This window comes from Pteronotus mesoamericanus, unplaced genomic scaffold (genome assembly GCF_021234165.1).
Source record: "Pteronotus mesoamericanus isolate MK-2021 breed Mesoamerican mustached bat unplaced genomic scaffold, CSHL_Meso_final scaffold_232, whole genome shotgun sequence".
In the NCBI taxonomy this organism is placed as follows: Eukaryota; Metazoa; Chordata; class Mammalia; order Chiroptera; family Mormoopidae; genus Pteronotus; species Pteronotus mesoamericanus.
The window spans coordinates 2,025,590-2,052,984 of NW_026555311.1; the positions used below are offsets into that span (position 1 = coordinate 2,025,590).

Consider the following 27,395-nt stretch of genomic DNA (forward strand, 5'->3'; position numbering starts at 1 on the left):
ACACATTGCTCCATTGACATCTTTCATAAATCTCATCACTCTTTTCATTCTTTCTTCTTTTTTTCCTCCTCTGACTGGATAATTTCCAATGACTTCCTTTGAGTTCACAGATTCTTTCTTATGCTTGATCAAGTCTGTGGTTGAAGCTCTCTATTATATTTTTATTTTTCATTACATTCGTTGTATTCTTCAGCTCCAGAATGTCTGTTTGGTTCTAGTTTATGATTTCTATCTCTTTGTTAAATTTCTCTTTTGTTCATATCTTGTTTTCCTGATTTCATTGCCTACTGTATTGTAGTTCTATTGTGTTCTATTGTAGTTCACTGAGCTTCCTTAAAACAATTATTTAGAATTCTTTGTCAGGAAATCCATGGCTGTCCATTTCCTTGGGGTTTATTACTAGAAATTTATTGTGTTCCTTTGGTGGTATCGTGTTTCCCTGACTTTTTGTGTCCGGTAGCTTTGCATTGATGTCTGTGCCTTTGAATGAAGTCACCTCTTCCAGACTAAAGACTGTCTGCAGTGGGGAAAGACCTTTGTTTGCCAGGGGGTGCAAGGGTGCCAGCAGAGTGACATGTGCTGTGGTGCCAGATTTGGTACAGGTTCCAGGGCATGTGACAGCACTGGTACCAAGTCATGTGTGTGTGCGCAGCAGTGAGAGTTCAGGACATGGGGACGCGATGACTTTCTTGTTTGTGAACGTTCAGCTGAAAGAACAAGCATTTTCTGGGCCATCTCTCTGCTGTTTGTTGAGTACAGGTAACAGAGCTGGAATGAATTGCTCTGATTTTGGGTCTCTTCACGAGCTTGAGAAAATAATGATGGTCTGGCCCTGGCTTTAGTCAGTGCCTCAGACACATTGTTTGGAATTATTTAGCAATTTTTATCTACTTCATTTCTCCTCTCTGGAGCCTATTTTCAAGGTAAAGAAGGAAGATTGAGGGTCAAAGTCATGAAACAAAGGGGTCTGAGAATTTATCTTCTATGGCATTCGGAAGTGAGCATAACGTGGACTTCAATGGTAATGAGGCAAAGAATGCGTTACTATTCTTTATTATTTAGACAATAACTTAAAAACTTCTCTTGAATTTAATAAAAGCCAGGAAAATAAATATTACATCCTTTATGAAACAACTGTTTTTTCTATTGGGATTTTTTTTTTTCTCTTCATGCACTGCCTTGGTTCTTCTTGTTTATATCTTTTTAAATCCAGATGAACTCAAACAACCATGAATCAAAGCCAAACAAAGGACCTCATCTGTTAGCTTCCTCATATTAGCACGCTAATGAGAATTTAAAGATTCTAATTAAACCCAGATGCAAAATATCTTCCTGAGTACATCAGAAGGCACCAGTTTAAAAAAAAAATATTTTTCTAATGTGGTTTTAGTTTATTTTCTACACTTTTATTGTATTCTGATTTGAAGTGAATTGTTAAAGCAGTAACTACTGCTCATATGTATAAACACATTTGTGGATGTCTAACAATTTAGATAATATGTGAATAACTGTAAATTTATTTAATCAGTAGGTAGGTATACAGGTATCCCTGCACATAACTCTCAACTCTCAACTATTGAAAGCACTTCTGACATTGCAGACAAGAGCTTAGGTATTAAACTAGAATTCACACGCCTGGATTTGAATTCTAACCCTACTACCAACTGGCTGAGTCAGCTTAGCTTTCTCAGCTGCTGTTGCCTCATCACAAAACGCTCATTCCCCTCGCACCTGGTTCCTAGGGAGCAGCCCAGGGTCAGCTGCAATCGTTGCTTCCTCCCCTTCCCTCCTGCCAGCAGAAAGGGGCTTCCACCTTCACTGCTCATAATAACCCAGCCACTGGAGCCCCTTTGGCCCTCTAGTCACTGTCCACTGGAGGTGATCATGGGCGGGACAATGGCTGGGCTATTCACAAGATAAATAGCAAAGAGCAGAGGATATAATCCATTTTTCAGACATGGGGGGGAAAAGGAAAAAACGGTCAGCAGATGGTATTGCTAAGCTTTTGTCGCCAATCATAGCATGACCCATTCACATAACTGTGTCCCCCCTTTTCTTTTATTTAAAAAAAAGTATTTTCCCTGTTTCTTTAATGTAACTAATCACGTAGAATTTTTTAAATGTCAACAATACAAGATTTAAAAAATGCCTTTGTATCTCTAAATTTGGGATTTATTAATGTGACCAGCCCCTAGCCCTGTCTATGAAAATTCATCCCATCATACATATTGAAGGGCGTTTTGGTCCATAAGCAAAGAATTCTCTTGTTCAGCAAGCAACCCATAGTTTAGAGCCCAGCCCTAGGGGAACAAAAGTGGACCCTCGCTGTGCTGCTCCTGGATTTGCTCAGCTGGTTTCAGCATATTCAGAGGTTGGAGTGAGGACAGTGGTCGTCCTCTGAGGGGCTGAATTTGGTGGGGGCCACACTGCATGGGGTGAGGTCTGCATAGACCAAAGAGAGAGAAGGGGGCCAGCCATGGAGTTGGGGAGAGGAAGCAAGACACCAGGCACTAGGAGGACTGGCTGACTGGGAGAAGACAACAAGATGGGCTAGTATTTCACCACATGTGCAGCTCATGGCTCTTGCAAGGAGAAGTCAGTCCTTCAAGTTTTATAACCACAGGAGGTGTGGGTGGAGTGACTGGCCTGCCTGTCACCATTGCCCTGATCGTCCCAACTCAGCCACCCTGTGCATGCCTGGCCTCCCTCCCTTGGTGCTTTTGCAGACAGGGTCCCTCCTCCCCCAATGCTCTGTCCTTCAGATCCTCTCCAGGTTTTAGACAATGTAAAAGAAAAAACATTCAATGACACTTGTTAAAGTACAGTAAGGAAGACTTCATTCAAGGGGAGGACATCAGAGATAGATGAAGGAATTCTTGCAGTGGAATTTGCAGGGCGAGAACGACTGGGCTCAACTCTGAGTATGGTGTGAGAAGTGGGAATCTGCAGGCAAGGAGCAAGTGGGTGTCGGTGGATGAAAACTCACTAAGAGGAAACATCAAGGGTATGGGAAAGGGGGAGTGCTGGCTAAACCGACCTCCCAGGACTCCTGCTGAAGACAGGCCATGTGATCAGCCATCACCTGCGGGTGGTGAGGCTTGAGGAGTTTGATCCGGTATTGAGGTGAGGAGACTGGACTCGTGCTAAAGTTGGATGATGCTGAGAGGAACACAAAAAACCCAAAAGACAGGCCTGGCTGGAAACATCTCAAGGAATCCTGAGTAGAGTTTGGTCAGTTAGAGAATCATTGTCACAACAGATTTCAAACTTCATTGTGCATTGTAATCACCTAAGCAGATTGCAGGAAATGCCAATGCAAGCCTCACTGCCCCTAAATTCTGACTCAGGGGATCCAGGAAGGGCCCTGTGGGTCAAAAGGTGGTCCCCCAGTGGCCATGATGGATCACCTGCCTCCCCCAGGAAGTCCTTCTCCAATCACCAGGCATCATTTGCTCCCAAAACAGCTACAGCCAAGGCAGTCATAAAACCCACATTTTTGTATGAGACAGAATTTCACATTTCCCACCTGTCGTCTCTACAACTACCCTTGTGTTCATTGGGCTGGCGGTGCTCCCTGCGATCAGAGAACATGCTCTTCCTGGAGCCCCCCACCATCCTCCTCCTCTCTTGAGGCCTCCCGGTGGTTCAGCGTGTGCCCTGGGGTCTGGCCAGACTTGTGTGTCCTGATGAGGAAGTTTACTTCTCTCAGCCTCGGCCTGTTCACTGTAAAATTGGTAGTAAGTGTCCCTTCCTTCCAGGGTGATGACATAGATTAAGGAAACAAGAGGCACTGGGCACCTAGCACCTGAGGAGCAGTTAGCCCTTGAGAAACATTGGCCACCATCTATCACACAGTGTTTTGTACTTTCTATTTTCCATTATGGGCTTTTTTTATATACAGGACCTTGTCTTTTCAACTCTGTAATTCATTAGTGTCTTGCTCAATCAATTTTGATGGATTCTTTTCCCCAGGAGACTGATAAGGTGGTAGAATAAAGTAGAAATGCCTGAGAAACAGTCTCCACTCTGGCTTCTCCCCAGGCCACGATGGACACGGCGAGCTTTCCCAGTAAAGGTTCTGACAGCAATGCTATTCTGACCTTCTTCCAGCGGCTCCCAAGGCTGTGAGCCTGCAAACCCCCAAAGGCAAACGCATACTGTGCTGCACACTGTGCGCGTGCTGACATTGCAACTGCCAAGGTGAGGAAGACAGAATGCTTATTCTCAGGTGTGATGAGGGTGATGTTCATGTGACATGTCATCATGTCACAAAGCAATGTGACTGGAGGGTGAAATCAGAGAAGACAGAACCCAAAGTCAGAAAATCGTGTACGGTGGAGGTGAGCATGAATGTGGACATTATTTACGTAATATTTGAATGCACCATTGCCAAAGATACTGTCTTCCAAATTAAAAAACTAATAACGAATTTAAAGTTGGTAAAAGATCAAGCCAACAGTTTAACTGATAAGCACTTCCTCATCCAAAATTGATGATGTTTTCACTAAAAAGACTATGTGAGGCAGTTGACATGGATGTGATTTCTCTTTAAGATCCCAGATATACCCAGTTTCTGTGCCTGGGGGTATGGATTAAAACTCACAAGTACAGCTTTCTGAGTTCCTCACTGTTTGGGGACTTTTAATGCACACTGCACTGGGAGAGCAGCCGTCGGGCTGAGGTCAGAGTTGGGGGGCTGGACGGTGGGAGGGCCAAGGAGAGCACTCAGCATCGCAGAAACAGCTGCCTTACACAACCCTGAACACAGCACGCACCTGCCTAATTGTGTCAAAGCATATTTTTTAAACAGCTCGGTACTGAGAAAACTTTAATTTCACTAGTGATATAGATAAGTGGGAAGTATTTCTACGTTGTTTCTAAGAAACTTGGTGTTTGCACAAGTTTGGATAATAATAATGACAATGGTTAACACTTGAGTACCAGATACGGAGTATGCAGTGCTGGGAACCATATTAAGCATCTTATGTCCACTTCTCACTTCAGTTGTAATAATCTGATGATGTAGGCATTACTCCTATTTTAGGGATGAGGAAACCAAGGCCTAGAGAGCATTCGTATTACACTGCTCTCAAGTATTTGAATCCAGATTTTGAATCTGGATCAGCATGACTTCAGAGCACCTGATTTGAAGCCCTCAGCTGAGAGAACCCTCACTGTCTTAACTCCGTGTTAGTCACTTTTGCTGTGTAACAAAGCACAGTGAAATGTAGTGACTTGAAACATCACATCACTCATTTTGTTCCCATGCCTACCATTTGTGCAAGTTCAGTGGGACAGCACCCCCCCGCTCCACGTTGCACAAGGTGGGCAGCTTGGCAGGGGTCCAGGACACCTCCTCAGCAGGCTCGTCTGCAGCTGCAAGTTGGTGCTGGCTGTGGGTTGGGTTCCAAAAGGAGCACCCAGAAACAAGCCATAAGTACATGGCTTTTACAACACTCAGAAGTCGCCTGTCAACATTTCTTCTTTGCTCTGTGGTTGGGACAGCGTCCAAGGAGAGGGCACAGAGCCAACCACTGGACAGGGACCTAGGGAAGTCGCTGGTGAGATGAGCGATGGGATGGTTGACACTGGCACAGCCATCTTTGGGAAATGCCAACGTATAGGGCCTCTAAGCCTCCAGAATCCATGGTATATCCTGCTGAAACCCCCAAACAGGGACACAGCCACAGAAAGACCGTTGAGGAGCCTCCTGCTGCTCCCTGTCAGTCACACTGTGGTCAATGCCCCCAAAACGAAGGTCTGGTCGAGCCGCCAATCCCTGGCTCCAGCCCCATCGCTGACATAGTTCTCTGTCGCCTGGAAGAAGGCCCTTCCAGCTCTGTCTCCACTTCCTGTTACACTGTCCCTGTGAGTGTGACTACTTCTGGGGACACTGCAAGCTCTTCTGCTTTAAAGAGAACACGTTATCCAGAAATGTTCATGGGAATGCTGTAGGTGTCTATGCCGAGAATCAGAATCTCTTTTATATACCGGGAAACTGACGGCTCAGAGACACTAACTGCCCTTTGGCAGTTGCACAGTTGGGAGAAGTTGGTGACAGAGCTCAAACCCAGTTCCTCTGATTCCAAGTTTAGGGCTCTTTCCATGAAGCCATGGACACAATTAAGAGTTTCCATCTTTCATGCCTTCCTCCAAATCTGTCATTGGCTTCTGGGTAATTAGAGATATAGAATAGTTGAAGAGTCGGATCATTTGAATTATGAGATTGGACAGCGATTTTCACCAGACCTTGAATTTGAAATTAATGAGGCTTTACTGCCATTGCCAGCAAACAGCAGCCATAACCAAGACCCAGAGACAGACTTCTCCATGGAAACACTAAGGAATATTGAGATGTAAATTGGAGAAGAGCATCTCCTGTCCGCTGGGATTATGTCTGAGGCCTTGGCTTGCTGGTAGCTGGATGACACTTCCATCAGCACTTCTTCAGCCTTCCCAGTCCTGGGGGGCAGAGGCACGAGTGGGCCATGCTTTATGGAGGACACGCTCCGACAAACCTGGCATGGACCTCACTCCAGTGCCGCCTGCCGTCCCCAGGCCTTCACCTCAGAGAGCCACCATTGCACTACCACCAAATCAAAGTTGAAGAAGGGACCACAGAAACTGTGTCGACAAGGGTCCTGATTCTCTCTTGCCCCACCCACATGCAAATCTAACCTTTTTGGTATTCTAGCATTATAAACCCAAAGACGGGATTTCAACAGGAAAATATTTACGGAAGGATTTCTCCTCATAATCTATTGATTTTAATATCCTTACCACTTTGGCTGAATGTCAATTTTACCCTGAGGACTGCCATTGCAAATTTGAACACATTTTATTTATTTATGGCATTCAAAATATTAGTGTTGGAAATGAGTAAAGCTTGAGCCATTTGGTGTGGCTGCATAAAGTTTATTTTTCCTATTTGAATAATGTTGGTAATTTGCCATGGTAATTGAGGCCAACAGACAGCGTGCGAGCGACAAGCAGAAGCTAAAGTAGCATTTTGGTTTAGTTTTTCAGTTAAGTACAATAATACACAGCTCATTAAAGATGAGGCCACCGTCCCCACTTAACCTTTGGAACCAGAAGCACCTGATTATCACCACCATTTCACAGAAGCCAGATCCTCTCTCCTCTGATCAGTTTTGTTCCAAACATCCAGCCAGTGCCAAGTTGTGCATGAGCAGCGTCGGCACTGCAGCCCCCCAGGTAAAGGTTCATCGGGGCTCCGTGCAGGCACTTGGGCATCGCTGCAGACTTGGCAAGCCACCGGCCCCAGTCCCAACCTCCTTCCTCTGTTCCTGCCCTGAAAGGAGCTCTGTGAAGCTTCCAGGAGGAGGAGACTTCAGTGAGATCCCGTTTTCCTGGTGCAAATGCTCGAGGAGGCCAGAAATGATGTGTGAAAGACACAAACTTTTTCCCAATACCCAGGCACTCTTTGGAGGCATTTTCTAAGTTACTAAATCACCAACAATAATTAGGACAGCTGACTGTCTCTCCTTTTCATATTTAACAAATATTTTATGTTTCAAATGTCACTGCTGTCCATTATTCAGGATTTGGGAAGTGGGTCTTCAGAGCCTTTCTGTACTGCAAAGCTGGCCTCTCACTTGTCCCTGGGTCTGGCCTCTCCTGTCCACTGCAGAGAGCAGGGCATCCGGTTGGCCAGACCCCCCCACCCTGAGTGGTAGGCAGGGCCCTCCTCTTGCTTCCTGTGCTGATGTGTCCCTGGTTGCTTGACAGCACTAAGCTGGAAGAGGCAATGAACTTGACCTGGAATCAAGCTCCTCTGCTCTCCAGAGGACTTTCCAGTTTAAGTTCTCTCAGCTGCTCTGCATGAATCCTTTACTCAGGCCACATTGAACTGCTCACTGCCTGACCCAGTAAGAGAGTGTTCAACCTCTGAACTTCTTTAGGCCAAGACTTCCCATGACTTTCCTGCTCTTCTAATTCCTGACAATATAGATTATGAGAGACCTTCAAGCCCAGGACAAGCCTGTCTCCTCTTCCAGGAAGCCCTCCCTGACTGCCCCACCCTGAGCTTCCGCCCAGATGTGACTTCTCCCTCCTGGGTGTGTCTATATATACAATTCCACCACTGGCCACATCGAGGACATGCATCATAAGCTGTCTACTCTGGGATCAATTCACAGGACTGTTAACAAAAATGGAGCTATAATAGCCCCTGCGTCATGTAAGGGTTAACTGCAACAACACGCAAAACGTTTAGAACACATCTGACAAGTAGTGACCTTGCAACAACATTGGCTATAATTACTATTTCCAATGGAGTCAATAAAAATATTGACCCCCTCTCCACAACAGGGGCAGTTACAGTATACCATATATTTATGGCACACATAGGAGAAAGAAAAACAACTTGTTCAGGTTGTACCAAAAAGAACGCAGAGTGTTAAGTGTTATTGGGGTTGCAAGAAACACATGATCACCACGGAAGCCATTACAGGGCCTAGAAGTGGAACTTTGCAGAGAAAGGAGATTACTTGTCCACCGTCTATGATTTCCGGTGGACAGGGACAGGAGATATGTATCAGTAGGCACCGTGGTCACTGCCAGCAGGCCTGGACACAGGCCCAAATGAAAGGCTGCTGGGCGAGGATGTGTGTTGCTCACAACCTGCAGTGAGGTGTCTATGTTCTCGCTGTCAGGGGAAACATCTCACATGAATTTAGAAAGCAACAATACAGTATAGCTTGGCCCACACACTCATAAAAATACTCTTTAAATTCAGTAGTTTGCACTTATCCATCTGTGAGGCAGGATGAACTCTTCAGAGCCCTAGGATGGACCCTAGAATTTGAGTTTATAAAAATAATTAGAGATATGTTTTGAGCACTATCACTGCATCTACCATGAACCAAGTGCCAGGTGGGAAAGAAAATCAGATAATTTCAGGGTCTGATTAGCTGGGTTTGCAGTAACCCAAGTAGGTGTGTATATTAAATCCCAAGTGATTAAAACATTTAAAAATCCCCAGTGTTAAATCAGTAAGTGTATGTCTCACAACGTGAATTTCAAGTCTAGCTTTTAACTCCCGGAGTCATCAACAACAATGTCATTTACATACACAAACCTGCAGCTGCAATCATGTATGACATTTAATTAAAAACCAATCACTTAACAGGGCAGTGCCCACGGAGATGCAGGGCTGGGAGGGGCAGGTGCTGGCGGCTGCAGTGAGGAAACAGCAGGACACCGAGAAGAAACCTCGAAGGCTGGGTTTCTCTAGAGGTTTCCAAACCTAAAATACTTAATAATTCCTCAGAGACTCCCTGAGCCCCTGTAACAGATGCTCTGTCATCTGATGGAGGTGATTAGTCATCATGATTTCTCTTCCTTTGACTTTTAAAACCAGAAAAACTAAGGGTGATGTTTCAGTACGTAAACCTTCCATAAATTCTCCCTCAAAAAACCACAAGCAAGACTTTCCGAAGCTGTCCTAGGAAGTAGTACTGGTTAAATATCAAAGAGAGAAATTTCTTCCCACTCACTAAGTACCTCTCTCTGTTTTAATTTGGAGAATGTACCACCCAAAGTAAGAGAAGTTAAAGAGATCACTGCTTTTTGCTTTTTATATTCACCTTTATGAAATGTTCATTGAGAAACACACTTAACATAAATGTCAAGGACCCCTAAAAAAATGAATAAAGAAAAGAGGATAACAGGAGAGGAGATGTTTAATAGAAGGTCCCTATGGAGCATGCCGTGTTCAGAGGGGATGGAGGGCAGCCACCCAGCAACTCGGCATCCAACCCACCCCATGGACCCGGGCCTGGAACGGGGTGTCTGGGAAAGCATGTGGGACTCTGGGGCGACATCTCTGCACACCACTCAGAGCTGCCTCTCAGCCCAGCTGAGCCACCTGTCCTTACCTCCAGCCACCGCTCAGGTGCCTTTCACGGAGCACAGCCTTGCAGGAGTTTAGAGAGAGGCTCAGGACAAGTCCAGGAGTGGAGAGTCCCTCATCTCTCCACCTGTGCAACATCAGCTGACGCCAAGGCAGGTCAGCCTATGCTGCTTCATCTATACTTCCTATTGCATATTTCAATCTACCGACCATGAACAAAAACTAAACCCTCCTTACGTGAAACCCCAATAATGGCTATTTACATAAGAAGAATGTTTTTAACTGGCAATAGAACTGTGCAGAGAAGCTGATCCATGATTTTCAGGGGCCCTCACCACAGGCCCTCACACAGAGAACTTCCCCCAAGCCTGAAGATCCCTAAACAGCACACAGGTCAGCTAGTCACCTGGATCCATCACACCTGTTGGATCAGCTATAAATCAGCTACATCTACCATGCCTAGCAGATCAGTTCTAGATCAGCAGGTCATCTGGATCTACCACAGCTGTCGGATCAGTTGGGGGTATGTGCAAAATGTTTGCTGTTCATAATGAAGTACAGGGCTTTGTGCACTATTTGCTTTTCCTTAATTGATTGTCAGATTTTATTTGCCTTTTTATAATAGATTCCTCTCTTTCTCTATTACTCAGAGTAAATAACGCGGTTGCTATAACCTACAACCTCAGAAAGCAGTGAGTTAACATAAATAACAGCGCTCAGTTGTCAGTGGGTGGGTAACTCATGGCTCTGGCCTCTCCATGCCGAGGTCCCTTCCTGAGGTTTCCAGCAGGGACCTCTGTGTGGGCCTCTATTCTTTTCCTAGGGGTCCTTGACATTTATGTTAAGCATACCTCCCTGCATCCAGCCTGGGTGAGAGAAGAGAGAAGTGAGCGCTGGAGGGGCGGAGGAGAAAGGGGTGCACTTAACCTTAGTGCATAGCACCATTGTCAGAGAGGATGTTTGTTCATGTGACACCATGTTTCCAGTGCGGGATGAGTTGAATGTTTGTATTCCTCAAAATTCACATTGAATTTCCAACCGCCAGAGTGTCAGTATGGAGAGATGAGCCCCTAAGGAGGTGATTAAGTTAAATGAGGTCATGAGGGAGGGATCCATAATGGGATTACATCCTTATAGAGAAGACCTGGGAACTGGTCTCCTCACACACAGACCACACGAGCTCACAGCAGACGAAGAGGCCCAGAGGGAACCCAACCCTGCTGGAGCCATGATCTGGCCCTTCAGCCCCGAAGCCCATGAGATATAAATGTCAAATAAATGGCACCTGAGTGGATTGACAGTGTTAGTGTCAGAAAAAGTTACTGAGAATAACTGGTGAAGAGAAAATAATCAGTTTTTTCCTGAAATTTTTACCCTCTCATGAACCATTTGTGTGTCTCTTAGTCCATTCTTGAGAATATCTCTGCACTAGCGGCTTCTTTGTCAAGAATCAGCGGGATCATGTGTGCACAACGCTGGCACACCGTGAGTCCATTTTGTGTCTCTACGAGAGGGAGAGTGGTCTCTGGGCTTCCAAATGAAAGGGAGTTTTGTGTGTTTTCTATTATTTCTTAGTGGTTTGGGGTGTTCTTTTCTGAGGGCCCTACAGGGCAGGCAGACACGAAGTGAGAAGCTGTCTCCTATATTGGCAGTCTTGTCACTTCTGGGACATTCGAAAATCTCATTTTAAACAGAAGGAAAAGGACACTTGAAGTCACGATGAGAGCAGCTCCTTGTGACCACGGCGCATCAGGGAGCAGACACCTGGCACCATGAGATGTGACTGGAGACATGAAGGACACAAACTCTGCCCCTGAGGTGCTTGAATCTTGGGGAGCGAGATGTACACACAGGAAGCTGCTAGAATCTGACTCTGGAGACCAGCCACCGGGATACAGTGGCCACCTCACTGAGGGAGGTAGCACTGTTGTTTGGGCCCCTGTGTTCACGCCATCAGGACAGTGGCTGGATGACCCTAGTCAGCAATGCGCCGCGGAGCCTGCCAGAGAGGAGACTCGGCTCATCCTGTGACTGAGAAACGCACATCGTCCCTTCAAGGTCATCCCAGATGTTAGCATCTACGAGGCCTTTCCGGACCCGTAACCAGATGGTGCCCTTGGCCCATGCTCAGGCAGGACCCTCTTCCCCATGACACGGCCTCAGGGTCCAGGTGCTGGGTCTCGCCACTGGTCTTTTGAGAAGAGCGCTCAGACGCCCTGCTCCAAATGCAGATGCTCCCAAGGCCACCTGGCTCTCAGATCCTGGGCACCCTGACCACTCCAGCTCCGCTCCCAGCTTGTCCCTCAGTCAGAGGTCTATGAAGGTCACTACCACCCAGCCGCCTCCCACAAAACGTAGGGATGGGCCATCTGCCGAAGTGCAACTTGTGAGCCATGGACCAGGTGGAACAGAGGAAGGGAGATGGCAAAGTCACACGCTCTGGGCAACACCAGCCATGTTATCTCACGTGTACTGCTTTAAAGATATACAAGATCACTTTAGGGTAACTTAACAATCAGGATTGTAACAAGCTTGGGTGTGTGTCTGTCTTTATGTATGTAGACATGTATGCAGACATTGTTTGTTGTGTGGATGTACTGTCTGAATGTATGTGTGCATATGTGTAGGTATGTATTGTGCTTGTGTGCAAGTGTGTACATGTGCATGCATACATCTGTGGATTAACTCTATGTCCATGTGTCTGTGTGCGCATGGGTATGTGTGCCTGTGTATGTGCGTGTGTGTGTGTGCACATGTGCAGAAACATGAAGGGAGGAGATTCTGAATGAGCTGTAGGAAGCAGTTCAGCCAGGAGAGTCTCCGAGATGAGAGGATATGCAGAATCTAGCTCTGCAAAACTAAACAGAAAGTGGGAACCAACTGTCCCATGTGTACAGGACCCACAGGCGCCCTTCAGGACACAGCTGAGCTTGTTCCTCTGAGAGACAGGGAAAGGGAGAACAAGGGCACGGAAACGTTTCCCTGCAGAGGTTCTGCTCGGGTACAGGCAGGCTCCTACCCAGGGGTCAAGATGGGGGTTAATTCCTCAGAATCAGTGCCTACCGTCAATCCAGTATAATATTTAACCCTTTCCCAAGGCCGGGGGGTCATGGGATGATGCCTGTGGTGGCGGAGCGCTGTGTGACAGGGTGATCTCCAGACTCTGCCCATGGGGACTTGGCTTTGAGAAGGAGGGGAGGACATGAGCGTGAACCGCTCAGTGTCAAAGCAGCCTGGTGCTTGTGTCTTGCAGGAATTCGCCGACTCTGTGTCCCAGATGGTCACACAGAAGTTCCGCGAGCTGACCGTGGGCCTGACGTCCATGCACGCCCGCCACAGAGCGCTGGCAGGGATCGTCATGACCAAAGGTAACACCTCGTGTCTTCGCTGTGGGATTCCCATCTCAAGGAGAGGAAATTAGTATTTGTCTGATCGTAGGAAACAGGATTCTCTCTTCCATCCAAAGACATGAAAAGGAAAACAAAACTAAACACAGAGATCAGTGACAAAGTGGGTGACCAGCAAAACCATAGTGCCAGTGGTTGTGTAATTGCACCTCCTAAAAGCCATCTCTGCACAGGCTTCTCTCCATTTCCATGAAAGGTAAACTAAGGACCTGGCCAGTCCCTCATTAGGCATTTTCCTCACATCTTGTTGTCAGGAAGAGTGGGCAATGCTGGAGGAAACTGTAAAAGCTGGAATGCAAGGTCAGGCGAGACCACCTGATAAGTCACTCCAGGCTGGTGGGCAAGGCTTTGTTCTCTCCCCTCTCTTGCTTTCCATCCCCCAACACGCTTCCTCTGCGCGCAGAAAGCCAGCCCAGTCCAGAGAGTCCAATTCACCTGAGAATTAGGAGCCCCTCCCGCTGGGATGCAGACCCCCTGAGAACCCTAACACAGGAGACTGAATGCATCCCTTCCTGCTGGGACCCACCCACCCACCCACAATGCTCGCAGACAGAATCATCCTCAGTCACAAATGATAGAACCAAAGGAAGCCATCAATATCAATGGTCAAGGTTGTGGCTGCTTTTATAAGCCAATGTGGGAGGAAATGATGTTTGAATTTAAGCAATCAGTATTAATGAGAGCATCACTGACCTATTCAGAATAACTAACCAACTGGTTATTTGAATTCAATTGTTTTTAGTCCCAAAGTTTGGCATGAGTTGGTAACGACATGCTACAGAATTATTGTAAAAATAACTGACTTGGAGTTGAGTTTCACACACACACACACTCTGCATGGGTAAGAGAAGGCTAAGCCTCAGAAAGGACCATCTACCTGATATCCAAATATATTTGCGGTAAAAGTTCATTTAAAACCAGGTGATTGGCACATTTTCCCATCGTTCTTGACCCCAGGGCTTCGCCCAGTGCCTTCACATGCAAGGACACTGGAGCAGGCAAAGAGAACTCAGGGCACCGTCTTTATTTCAGCCAGAGGATATGTCACTTAACCTTTCCATTTTTGGCATCTTTTAAAAAGGAAATGAAAACATCTCCTCCCAGTGTAATTTGGTGAGTAGGATAAAGTATATACACTGCTTAAAAGGTAAAATCACCTTATAAGGATCATGTTCTAAGTCAAAGGTGATTCCATTTAGTTGGCGACACCTTTGTATTTGGTGGCATGCATCCGCCTGAGCCGTGACTCTCTTCCGGCTTTCACATATGTGACATCTGCCTTTTTCTGCAGCATGTGACAAAGTCCCCTCTGTCAAAACCACACTGCTGGATGTGACCCTCCTCCGTTACAGCCCCCAGCAGACATTAATAAGACACATCTACACATTGGGCACCATTCTGCATGCATAAGGGTACCAAAAAAATACACAGCCCCACCTCAGGATGTAACCACCCCAGAAACAATGAGAGGGGGAACAGGCAAAAAGCCACTGCTTAAATTTTAGTCTCAGCTCCACCAGCAACTAACGAGGTGGCCTCAGGCCAATCAGCCTCTCTGGGACTGGGGACCACAGTAGTATCTACTAGGAGGGTCATTTAAAGGTTAAATGTATTCATGTATACAAGCACCTGGAGAGATGCCTAGTCCACAGTAAGTGCCACACAGGTGCTATTATTAGTAGGTGTACTCTTTTATTTGTAAATCACTTACTGAGTGCCCACCAGCACTAACCTAGCCTAGGTTCTAGGAAAACTACAGAGAACAAAATAGATGAAACACCTCTCTGCATGAGTTTTCCATCCTAGTAGGTAATGAGTCATAAAGAAAAGTTTAAATCCAATGCAAAAACTGTGTAAGAGCCCTGGCTAGTGTGGCTCATTTGGTTGAAGCATCCAGTTGTGGGTTCAATCCTGGTCAGGACACATACCTAGGTTGTGGGTTCAATCCTCGATCCCCATCCCTGGTCTGAGCGTAAATGAATCCAGGTCCCCCGGTCCGGATATGTACGGGAGGCAACCAGTCGATGCTTCTCTCTCTCCCTTCTGCTCTCCCTTTCTCTCTCTCTAAAAGTAATGAACAAAAATGTCTTTGAGTAAGTATAAAAAAAATATTTTTTAAGTGTGAATGAGTTATATGCAGAGTTGAAGGATCACAGAAACAAAATCTGAGCAAATTTTAAAATTTGGAGTGTCATAGATTTTTCTGCCAGATTCCAGGATAACATAGTTTTTTTTAAATGATCTTGGTCTGACCCATGAATGTGAATGAAGAAAGGAGGAAAGAAAGGAGGGACAGACACCAACCAGTGTTTCCTCTTTATTGTGCAAAATATTTCTAACCCCCAAAACATACATCAGTATTATTTGGTGAGTAGTTTTTCGATATTTCCCAGCTCTAGGGCTGTGATTGTCCAATATCCTTCCACTTTTTTAAGAAACTCAAAGACTTCCCTCAGAAAACAGGAGTGTTTTACAAAGACCTGTGGGAAAATGGTATGTAAAATTGCCAGTGAATACACTGCTTTGTGTGCAGGCAATTTACGTATATGAATTAAATTTATTATATGAAAGCAAGACTTTACAAGGTAAAGATTCACTAATTAGTAATTTATGAATATTGAAGAATAAATTGCTGAAATTCACTTTCCTGCAATAAATAGAAGATTTAATAAACATGTTGATTAAAAAGAGATTATGGAAAAATGGGCAAAATTACTAATAGAAACATTTTGAAATAGTTATTTACTTAAAGTTGATGTGTCATTTAATCTTAACTCTAATTCAGTTACTCAAGCAAACTCCTAAGAAACTCTGAGATGGAGTGGTGTGTCTAATTTTAGTTGCTATATATAGATAACAATCTTACAAAATTAAGTTTATTTTGAAATAAAGTGATACAATCACCCTCTGCATTTTTTGGTGAGATACCAATTCATCCACACCAATTAGTTCATGTGAAGTCCTTTTCATATATGAGCCTTAGACCATTTTGTAGCCATTATGAAAAGTATGATAGAAAAAAAGTACACTTATGAGCAGTTAATACTTTTATCAAAATAATGCAGTCATACGGTAAAAACTCAAACAGAAGAAAACTTATGAGTGAAAAACGATATTCTTCCTCCACTCCTCACTAGAGGCAGATACCTCTAGAAACTTTTAGTTTTTGTTCTCAAAGCTATAAATACTATATTGGTTCTATATTTCTATGTTTCCAATTCTAGATACTATCTGCTGGCTAACACTGTTAAAATTTGGTGCTTTTCTGCTTTTCCTTATTTTTGTGTAATATTTATAATTTTACATAAATTCTTAAACTTTATTCCTTACACTATCCAGTTCAGATGGTCCATCCTCATTTCCTGTTCATAAATTATGTGTAAGCCATTTACCTTCCCTGATTTGTTTAAGCTGCTTATTTTTGTATTTTTTTCTTGTACAGTTTCTTTGATAAATTTCTTCCTTCGTACACATTTTTATGAAATTTTCAATATTCTGAGTAAATCATCTGTCTTTCATTTATTTTTTCTTATTTTTAATGTACATTTTTACTCTGTGTTCTTGGAAATTTCTTATATTTATCTGACAACTCAACTGCCCTTTTCTCCCTAATTTTTGCAATCTACATTGCTCAAGACATCTCTCTTGTCCTCAGGTTCCTCCTTTTCCAAGGGACATTCTTCTTGTTTTATAGATGCAGTGTCTCCTCAGATTTTTCCAAGGTGACTCGCTGCAAATTCTTAAGTTCCTCTCTGCTCCCTGGTTGCTGTGCTTCCTCTATGACCAGGCCCTCTTTCTTGACGTTCAGTCTTCCTCTTTCATCCTGCATATGATTTTTGTCTGAACAGTCTCACTTGTGAATAAAACATTACACTGATTTTCTAAGAGTACCAGCCACAAATTTCCAGTTGTGCAGATTGGTCACTTTTTCCAACAAGCTGTCACCCCAGCAGGAAGGCTGCCTGACCCATAACCCTAGCAGCCGTGCCCTTGAGATGATGGGCAGGAGCTTGCCACTGGCGAGAGACCACCCCCAGGGCCAGTATGAGGACAGTTTTGCCAGGGACATAAACCTCCCAACAAACCCCTAACTTTTTCAGCAGCTCCCCCAGTTCCTTCAGCATAAGACTCACCTTCGTTTATCCTGAACAGTCAGGATAACAGGTCACTTCCAGTCAGGTGTCCTTTCCACAGAGCACTGGCACTTGACAACACAGTTAAACATCTTTTTCAGCACATGAGGGCAACTTCGGAAAGTCCATCTTCACGGAGGCCTCATGGAGGAGAAGACAGAGGGTGTACCTCCCAATATTCCAGAACGTCTATCTTTCCACTTTCCCCCTTCCCTAATGACTGGTAATTACTTTGGCCATAAAATTAGAAGTGGGGCTTTTTTATTTATGCCTGGTGGGGATGGGGAAGATAAGTGGGAAAAATGAACTGGACAGGAAGCTCTGAACAGAAACTCACACTGGGATGAGAGATGATAAAAGACTATGTGAATTTCGAGGAACTGATCTTAATAACAATTAAGTGGGGATGGAGACATGTGAAGTTGGTGACACGTCTCCACAAATGTGCTCAGATTCATGGGGGCTGCTCCTCAAACAAATAAGAATGTGATGCACAATTGATTTTAAGTCTGTTGAAAACACTAGACGCAGGAGAGATTTTACTACTGGCCCTGTGTCACCTGAACACTGACTTGTGTACGCAAAACGTCTCTCCCCACAATCAGTCCCTGACTGGACATTTGGCCCATCCCACCCCGACTCCTGCTCATTTAGAGATAAGTCCAGAACAATTAACAAGGGGATGATCAGTGCCACTGAAGCTAAACCTGCTAAAGAAAGAGCTAGATCTTCACAAAATGCCTTAATTTACTCCTTCTCAATAAGGAGGTACAGCTAAGGAAATGCATTAAAAAAGGGAAGATGACACTACTTATCTGCATTCTTTTGAGATCAGGTACCCCCATCAAAGCTATTCAAATATTTCTCCATTTTTCTGATCATTAAGTAATAACCCAGCATTTAACGGCCCGAAGTGTTTTATTGAGGAAAAAAATAACCTCCACACGTTTTTTTTAATAAAAAGAGGAAGGGATGGAGGAAGGGAGAGAGGGAGGAGGAAGTTCAGGACAATTGTTGCACATTTCCTGTTATAGGATGAGTTAATTATCTTTGGCTCCCATGCATAACTGGAACTGGAGGTGTAACAAATATATTCCATTGGACTTGGTCTAAGTAAGAAACAAATGTAAAGCTGGTATAGTTGTCGCCCTTTGAATCCTCTGGATTTCCAAACTGTGCGTGGGGAGGGTCATGGTTTGTGCTCCTTGCTTACCCAGTTGACCTGTATTTAAATTTTCACAGTTGATCCATCTGCAGTAGCTCGCCCTGCTCTGCGGTAAATACTGGAGGAGCAAGTGGCGTAGCTCTCTGACCCCCCTGCAAATCGGACCATGGGGAATCACACCGAGGAAATCCAAGGTTTCAGGGTCTCGCCCAGTGCCTTTGCACCAACACGGCAGCTTCCTTCTCAACTGCGGCCACTCAGGGCACGCAGGGCATCTTCCTTAAACACACCTGCATCTACACCCTGTCACATTCTCTACACACTCTTGTGCCTACACCTGGTCTCCTTCCGCTTCCATGTTGGGCTTTGGAAGTCCTCCAAAAAGGAGAGCTCTGGAGATATGCCAGAAGGAGCCTGGCGAAGGGGACTGTCACCTGTGCTGACAACTGGGGAGGGAAGGCAGGTAGAGCTGTGCTGCCCAGGTCAGGACCCCTCGAGGTGAGAGTAAGAAAGAAAGGAAGTTGTGGCTCTCATGGGAATCGAGGGGTCAATTCTGGAGTCATCCCTGGAGATGGTTCAATAAAAGACCAAGCCAGCAGTCAGATGAGTCAGGAGACGGAGAGGATGGTGGGTGGGGCGCGGTAAGCATCCATCAGCACCTGCATGTACTGTCGGCCATTAACCAAAGAGTGTTTCGGTTCACCAACCAGATAATCACCAGCCACTTGTGCCGAGAGTAAGTCTCACAGAACAGAACGGAGTAGGAGGTCAACACAGAGCTGCCTGTCAGGATGACAGAATCCAGGGGCTGATGAGATTCCCCCTTTGAACCCGTTCAAATATGTCCCACATCCTCCTTCTTACAGAGGGACAACATCAAGAACATCAAGTGATCGCTCATGGAGAGGAAAGCTCTTCACTTAAAATATTTAGCCCATGAATTATGCATGAGTTCTGCTTCACACTCTCATTATTTCTGGGTTCAACTGCAGCCAGGCGTCCTGTCAGTCATGCTGCTTATCACTCACATCAGCTGCTGCACACGTGTCCCTTTGATCTAAAAGAATGAGTTCCTAATGGGGCAAAGTGCACACTCCACCGGTCCAAATGGGAAGATGAACAGAGCTGCCAATCCACTAATTGCAGAGTTCCTGTCGTCCTCCTTTCTTGGGGGTGGGATGCTAAACGTAGCATCACCATGTTTGTATCCAGTGGAACCCTCACAATGCTGGTGTTTGGGGACACAACTAACATCCCCCTTGTAAGCTAACCTGGCCACCTTGCATCTTCTAATGTACACCTTGTACTACCCTGAAGTTTATGCATTCTGAAGTTTATCCATCATGGGACACACCTAACTGCAGGACATAAGATAGTAAGTAGACCAGCGGTGTCTTAAACAAAGTCCCGTCTCACTAGTCTCACATAACCAGTGGGCTGGACACAAAGGGCTGCTAACTCAGGCCTGGTGCCTCATGGTTGCAGCGTCCATAATTCTCCTGGCTTTCCCTCATCCTTTCCATCCTTTCCCAAAGTGTTGCTGTCCTGCTGTTGGTCCCCTTCATGGAGGGAAGAGGAGGAGGTGTCCTGCACTCTTGATCAGAACTTTGCTGAGCCAGGTGAGGGAGGAGGGCTGACCCCGTGCTCAGGAAACCAGCTGATAGTACCTCCTGTTTCACTGCAGCCCCAGCTCCCCCTGTCGCTGACTTAATACTGAGCAATAACTGAGGCACCAGCTCTGGTCGGGAGAGGAGAAAGATCCGTGGGGGCAGAAAACAGGGCTGCAGCAAGGGCCCCATCCCTAACCCCCAAAAGTTAGATTTGGAAACGTGGAGTTGATTTATTTGGAAAGTGCATCAGATGCATTGTAATCACATAGACAAAGTCAACCCAATGGCTGAAACGCCATTCTTAACGTGTCCGTGTTGGCCCTCATAGACTCCGTATTCCCAGCCCCCACCTGCCTGCCTCACACAGGGGCCTTAGCACATGCAGCCACCATATCATGAGGTGGACCACCCAGAGGCCCCCAGAACAGCCACTGGCCCACCTCAGAGCCTTCAGCCTCTGCTAAGTTTTCCTCCTCCCACTCACCTCTCCTCTTGCCAGCAGCCCACTCATTTCGGGAGAGCTCAGTCCCACAGGCGGAACCCATCCACCTGTCAGCCCTCACACAGGTCAGGACGCACAAGCAATTGTCTGTCAGGGTCAGTCTCAACACTGCCTCTGTGTCTCCTCGGTGCCCCCCAGCTGTGGGGTGAGCAGCGTGTCCTGTCCATACCTGACATGGCAGACTCACCTGCCTCCACTGTCCCTCACTCCTCTTGAGGCTATGTGAGGATCTCCATCTACAAAATAAGCCAAGTCATTTTGGAAGAGAAGAGGAGTGGTGCTAAAACCACTCATTTTTCATGGTACCCAGTCCAAGCACCCCATCCTATAGGCCCCAGAGCAATGGGCCACTCCCAGCCCTCACCAGGTCACTGCCAAATTGCCTGGTGCTGATGCCAATGAACAGGCTGGCAATCCCAGGGGAGAGGAACCAGGCCCCAGCGGCACTTCTTCTGAAGGAAGTCCATGAGGACGCAATCCTGTACTTGCTCTAACCTCTGAGGACCACTTAGAAACCCCGGCCTGGTTCACGGCCCGCTCACAAAACCCACCAGTGTCAGCACTCAAGATTCACTGATAAAAAATGCCCACTGTCCTTTAAAACAGAGACAGCAAATAGCTCTCAGTCCCCAAGGGCACCCACACAGCAGAGTTTCTCTGCAGGCACCCCTGAATCTGGTGACCTCCATATTGGGCAGTTACATGTGCAAATCTTCAATATCTAAGAAATTGCTTCAGATGCTTACCCAAATCTTGCACTTCAGCTTAAGACCACCTGTCCCCAAACTGTGTCTCTATGACATTGGACAGTCAGTTGAAAGAGTGAAATTCTGCATCTGCTCTTTCACGTAGCCATGCCCCCGGAGTCACCTGGTCCTAGAATCACCTGGAAACATTGCTCACAGACTGATTTTCAGGAACCTCCCAAAGAGATTTTCAAGAACCTTGGGGTTTCATGTTCATGGGGGCCAGTGTCACATCTCTGTTTTTAGAAGTGTTTGAGATTCTTCTACCAGGTGAATTTACAGGGGGAAAAGGCCAACAACTAGCTTCGTGCCTTTCATGCTTGGATCAGATCTCAGTATCAGTGAAAGCAGACCTGGGGGACGGGTTTCTGTCCTTTGTAGGACAGAGGTGCTGAGAGGGAAGGCAGATGGCCCAGGTACCACCCTCTACGGCCCTAGCATCAAGCAATAGACGCTGGCCACGCTCCACAGACACACAAACACCAATCTAAGTGGGCATCTGAGATTATCTCAGGAGCCCCGGCCGGGGGGGCAGCCTGCACTTAGCCAAACACAGCTCACTCACTGAGACCACATCCCACAGACAAGCTGGCCATTCCAGGATCTTTCAATACCATCCTTGGTTCCTGGATATTTACAAGATGCATCTTGGATTCTCGCAGCACCCTGTCTTCTCAGGAGGCCTCCACCGGTGTATCCCAGCCTGCATCACACTGAGGTACTTCTCTCTAGTGGGTCTGCTTCCTTCCCCAGTTGTCATCCAAGACAACAAAAAGGGCCCTGGGGTTTTAGTTTGCATCCTCACTCCCTTGAATAAGCTGGTGTTCCACGTACATTGAGTGAATGACATAGATAAAAGTTAGGCCCTTGAGATTATAAAGTGGGAGCTATCAGTGAGACTCATTGCTGATTTTTGGTTTTGCCTATAGCTTCGTGCCACAGTCAGATTTATTTTTAAGAAACTCTCAAACGTGCTCTGTTTATCAGCTATTCCAAACAAGCCCCCTTATTTTCCTATGAACAACGTGAGCTTTATAGTCAATATAAATAATAAAAGACCAAGTGGTCTTTAATGTCATTCTAGCAATAGGAGTTCTAGGGAAAAGTCTGGCTGCAGATAAGAGAAACAAATGTGATTACAGGGGATTGAAGAACATGCAACACTAGTAGCTAAAATGATGGTATTTTTATGACATTTGGAAAGGCACATGTTAAACACATGACACTAGTTCTATCCCCATTTCCTAGACAAGACAATGGATGAGTTCCCTTGACCAAAGGCTCAAGCAAATAGAAACAGATTATCTGACTCCCAACTTGTGCCTAGAGAGGGTCAGACCCCGCCCAGCTCATCATTCGATGTCCTTCACAGACATATCGTCATTCACAGGGTAACACACAAAGCTCTTACGCATGGCTTTCTCTCCTCCTAAAATCCATGCCTTTGCAATACTTAAAGAGCAGACGCCCTGGGGACACTGGTGTCTTGGGGTTATGGAGACGACCCCAGATCAGGACCTGCCTCGGAGAAAACCTCCCCAGGCCAGAGAAAAAATCCTTTCCTTTAGTGTTAGTCCAGCCAGTCCCCCACAGACCAGACATGCCTGAGCAACATTTTTAAATCCCTTTATTTCAAACTAATTAGCAGAAATTTAGAGAATAGAAACAGAAACTCAGAAGAGGAAGGGATTCATGGGAGAAGGCTGAGAATCATAGATTGTGAACAGATAATGACTAGAAGTGAAATTGCAGGAAGTTCTCTGCAAATATTCAGAGGGTGCAAACCACCGGAAGGCTGGGGACCTGAGGGAGAGAGTGAAACTGCAGATCATTCAGGCTCACTACAGAGGAAGTTTTCCTAACGCTGGGCTGAGACATAGTGAAAGGGACATCAAGGAAGTACTATTACTTGAGTCATTAGACCCAGTGGACACAGTGCTGGATAACAGCGAGCTGGAAATAATTATACAGCACACCCTTGGGCAGTCTGCTCCGAGGATAAAAAACCATTCCTTTCTGATTCTAATTTCTATTGTTTTGAGGTTTGTTTCTTTGTTGCCGGTTGCTACATCTTGCCTTCAGTTTTAGGAGGCCTGGGCTCAGGCATCAAAACAAAATGTAGCTCCCTATGCTGCCTTCCTTGTTGTGAGAAATGGAACCCCTTGTCTCTGGAGCAGGAATTTGCATCTTTCTACAGAATCCATGAGACAGTAACAGGCTGACGTGCCAGCTGGTACGCAGGGTAGAGTCCTAGACCCTGACAGATAACCTCCCAGAGTCTTTACACTTATGCAAGAAATAGACGTGTGTTCTTCTCTTCCCCTTTCCAACACCTCTTGCTCTTTCCATGTTATATCTTAGAAACCTTTCTACATCTATAGAGAATTTCTCTGTCCTGTCTTACAGCTCCAAGGAGCCCAGTGTACAAATGTCTATACGTTAACCCCTATTGACGGGTACTCAGGTCATTTGTATTATTTGCTATTACAAGTGTTGCTGAGGCAAAAAGCTTTGTACACACACCATTTTTACATGTGCAGGTATATGGGTAAGATAAATTCCCAGGCAGAAAATTGCTAGGTCAAAAGGTGGACTCATTTATAATCTAAAATTGTTCAGTCGTCCTTCAAATGTTCTTTACCCACATAGAGTCCTCCAGCTATTGTAGGTAGATGCTTCCCCACAGCCATTCCAACTGCGCTTAATGAACTTTCAGATGTTATGAATCTGAGAGATGAAGAATTATATCTCATTGTATTTTTAACTTGAATATATATATATATAAAATCAATGAAGTTGAATATTTTCTCGTATATTTAAGAACCACTTTATATTTTCTTCCCATGAATTGTTTCTACACAGGTTTTTCCAATTATTCTATTGAGGCATTCTTTTCTAAAAGCTTTTTATATATTCTAAACAGAATGCTTTTTTGTGATATAGATTGCAAAGTTTTCCCATTTTTAATTGTCTTTTTACTGCCTTTAAGGTATTTGTCCTTTCAGATTTATGCATTTAAATATAACAATTTTTACTGCTTTGGGACCTTGAATTATAATAATAAAGATCTTTCACCCGCCAAATGTATAAAGAGATTGTCCCATGTTTCCTTCTACTATATTTACAACTTTTTTTTAATCACCCAAAGTCCATAGTTTACATCAGGGCTACTCTTGGTGTTGTATATTCTGTGGCTTTTGACAAATGTATAAGGACATGGATCCACCATTATAGTACCACATAGAGTAGTTTCACTGCCCTGAAAATTCTCTGTGCTCCACCTGCCCATCGCCCACCTCACCTCTGACAACCACTGACCTTCTACTGTCTCCATAGTTTTGTTCAGAATGCCATGGAGTAGGAATCGTACAGGATGTAATCTTTTCAGATTGACTTCTTTCACTTAGCAACATGCATTTCAGGTTCCTCCATATCTTTTCATGGCTTGATCACTCATTTCTTTTTCATGTGGAATAATATTTCATTGACTGGATATATCACCATTTACTTATGCATTCACCTACTGAAGGACATTTTGACTGTTTCCAAGTTTTGGCAATTATAAACAAGCTGTTATTACCCTCTGTGTGCAGTTCTTTATTTTTTGCATCTGAAGCTTTGATCTCCTGGAATTTACATGGTGTAAGGAAAGATGCAACTTTATTTTCCAAGTGGCTCTTCAGTTATTAGACACCGTTAATAAAACAGTGTATCTACTCCTCAGGTAAAGATGTTACTAACTTTACCCCACTCTAGATTCCTGCATGAGTTTGGATGAATGTCTGGACTCCCTGCTTCATTCCATTTGTTGGATGTCATGCATCAGTACACAGCAATTTGTCACTGAGCCTATATCACCTGCTAGATATCTACTAGGGGCTTGTCTCCTGGCATCAGTCCTCTTCTTCAGAATTCCCTGGGTTACCCATTAGAATCAACTTGTGTGGCTCAGAAATAAAAAACAAAACTATACTTTGAACTGGGCTGTCTTTTTCAGAAACAAACCCCAAGTATTCCTGTTGGAATTGCGTTAACCTTATCAGCCACTTTAGAGAGAACTCAGGACATCAAGCCTTCTCACCCAGGAATGTGGCATGCCTTCTGTTTGTGTGAGTTTTGTTGGTGTCTTTCAGTCAGGTCTTAATCTTTAATTATGATTCTCGCTCACTTATTGTTAAACTTATTTCTATTATCTTCTTTGCTGCTGCTGCTGTAAATGGCATCATTTCTCCTTTATGGTTTCTCACTAGTTGCTGGGTGTAATATGAAAGCTATCGATTTCTGTACATTAACTTTTACCTTGTCGCCTTATTGACTTTTACTGTTTCTAGCAGTATTTCAACCGGGTTCTCTGGAGGTTTCCACATATACAATCACAGTGTGTCCAAACAGTGGTCGTGTTACCTCCTCCTTTGCAATTATCATACTTCTAGTTTCTCTTGTGTTTGCTAATAGCTTCAGTAGATGTTAAATAATAAAGTTATAGTGGGCATTCTGGTCGTGTTTCTGAATGCAATAGAAAGCCCTGTAGTGATTCTCATTAAGCATGATGCTATGTGGGTGTCTGTGTGTGTGTCCATCCTACAGATAATATATATATCTGTACCTATATACACATGTGTATATATATCTCTATATATATTATATTAATATACGTGCATGTTACCTCAATATATGTGTGTGTTACATCTATATGTGTGTATTTATATACCTCTTTATATATAATATGTACTATTTGTGTGTGTGTGTGTGTGTGTGTGTGTGTAAATCACACTGGAAAAATTTATTCTATTGATCAAGTTTTCATCAAAGGCAGTTGTTGGATTTTGTCATGTGTCTTCTCACTGTCCGTGGTTATAATCATATATGTGTATTGCATTTTAATTTTTAACATAATCCATTTTTGTATTTGAGAATAAACATATCTCAGTGATTACAACATTGCTTTTTTTCCCTCTGATGTTTGCTGGTTTGTATTTTATTTATAATTTTAATATGCATAAGTGAGGCCACCTGTAGTTTTCTTCCTTGTTTAGTCTCATTCATGTGGGTAGATCAGTAATACAGGCATTTTATAATAAAAACAATTGAAATGTTTCCTCATCTTTATATGCTCTGGAACACATCAGGTAGTCTTCAAATTGCTACTTTAATGTTAGTAGAAATCGCCCACAAAATAAACAGCTTGGTGCTTTGGGGGTGGAGGGGAGTTCTGATCACTTTTTCTACTTATTCTATATAGAAATCAGTATATTTATAGAAATCAGTATATTTATATTTTCTGTACCATTCCTCATATTATCAGCATGAGTGTTTTCCTCTCAATAGCTATTTTATGAGAAAAGAGATAACCAATAACCATGGTGTACCAAGTCCTGCTTCTACACCTACTTGAGTTTCATTGGTTGTAGCTGAGTTGTTGCAATAGATGCTGTGGGTGCCCTGCAGGCATCTCCCTGCAAAGGGGCCCCGCTCCCCAGTGGGCAGGAGCTATCAGCATGTTCCCTCACAGCAGTGTGCCCTGCACATTGCAGAGTTTTCAATCAGGTCAGCTGGAGACTACAAGAAAAGTGACACTTCCTCTTTGCCTGGCTTCATCCCCCATCCTAGCCTGTTTCCATGATTGTCTTCCAAGTTCCTCCTGAGAAATATGCTCTCAATAAATCACTGCCCAGGAATCGCTGACTCAGCCTCTACTTCTAGGAAGCCTGTGTAAGAAGCTCTCTGTTGCTTGCTCTCTCTCTCTCTCTCTCTCTCTCTCTCGCTCTGCTTTTCTCATTCTAGTGAAATTCTGTGTGCAGCACTTACATGATATTTATCACACAATATCTTACTTGAAGATATTTCTATCTCTGTGTCATCTCCCTAAATTCAAAATAAATCCTTTGAAGGACAGGACTGTGTCTTTGACACTTCAGTGTCTCCTGTTACTTAGCATGGTGCTAGCCTAGCACCCAG

At 44.6% G+C, this 27,395-nt stretch overlaps 1 protein-coding gene across 1 annotated transcript in view; it reads left to right on the top strand.

The window, feature by feature from the left end:
- ADARB2 (adenosine deaminase RNA specific B2 (inactive)) overlaps positions 1-27,395 on the top strand; it is a 427,885-nt gene that overhangs the window by 355,909 nt on the left and 44,581 nt on the right. The window contains exon 4 of the mRNA XM_054591585.1: positions 13,128-13,242. Coding sequence (XP_054447560.1) covers positions 13,128-13,242 — 115 coding nt within the window. The remainder of the gene's footprint in view (positions 1-13,127; positions 13,243-27,395) is intronic.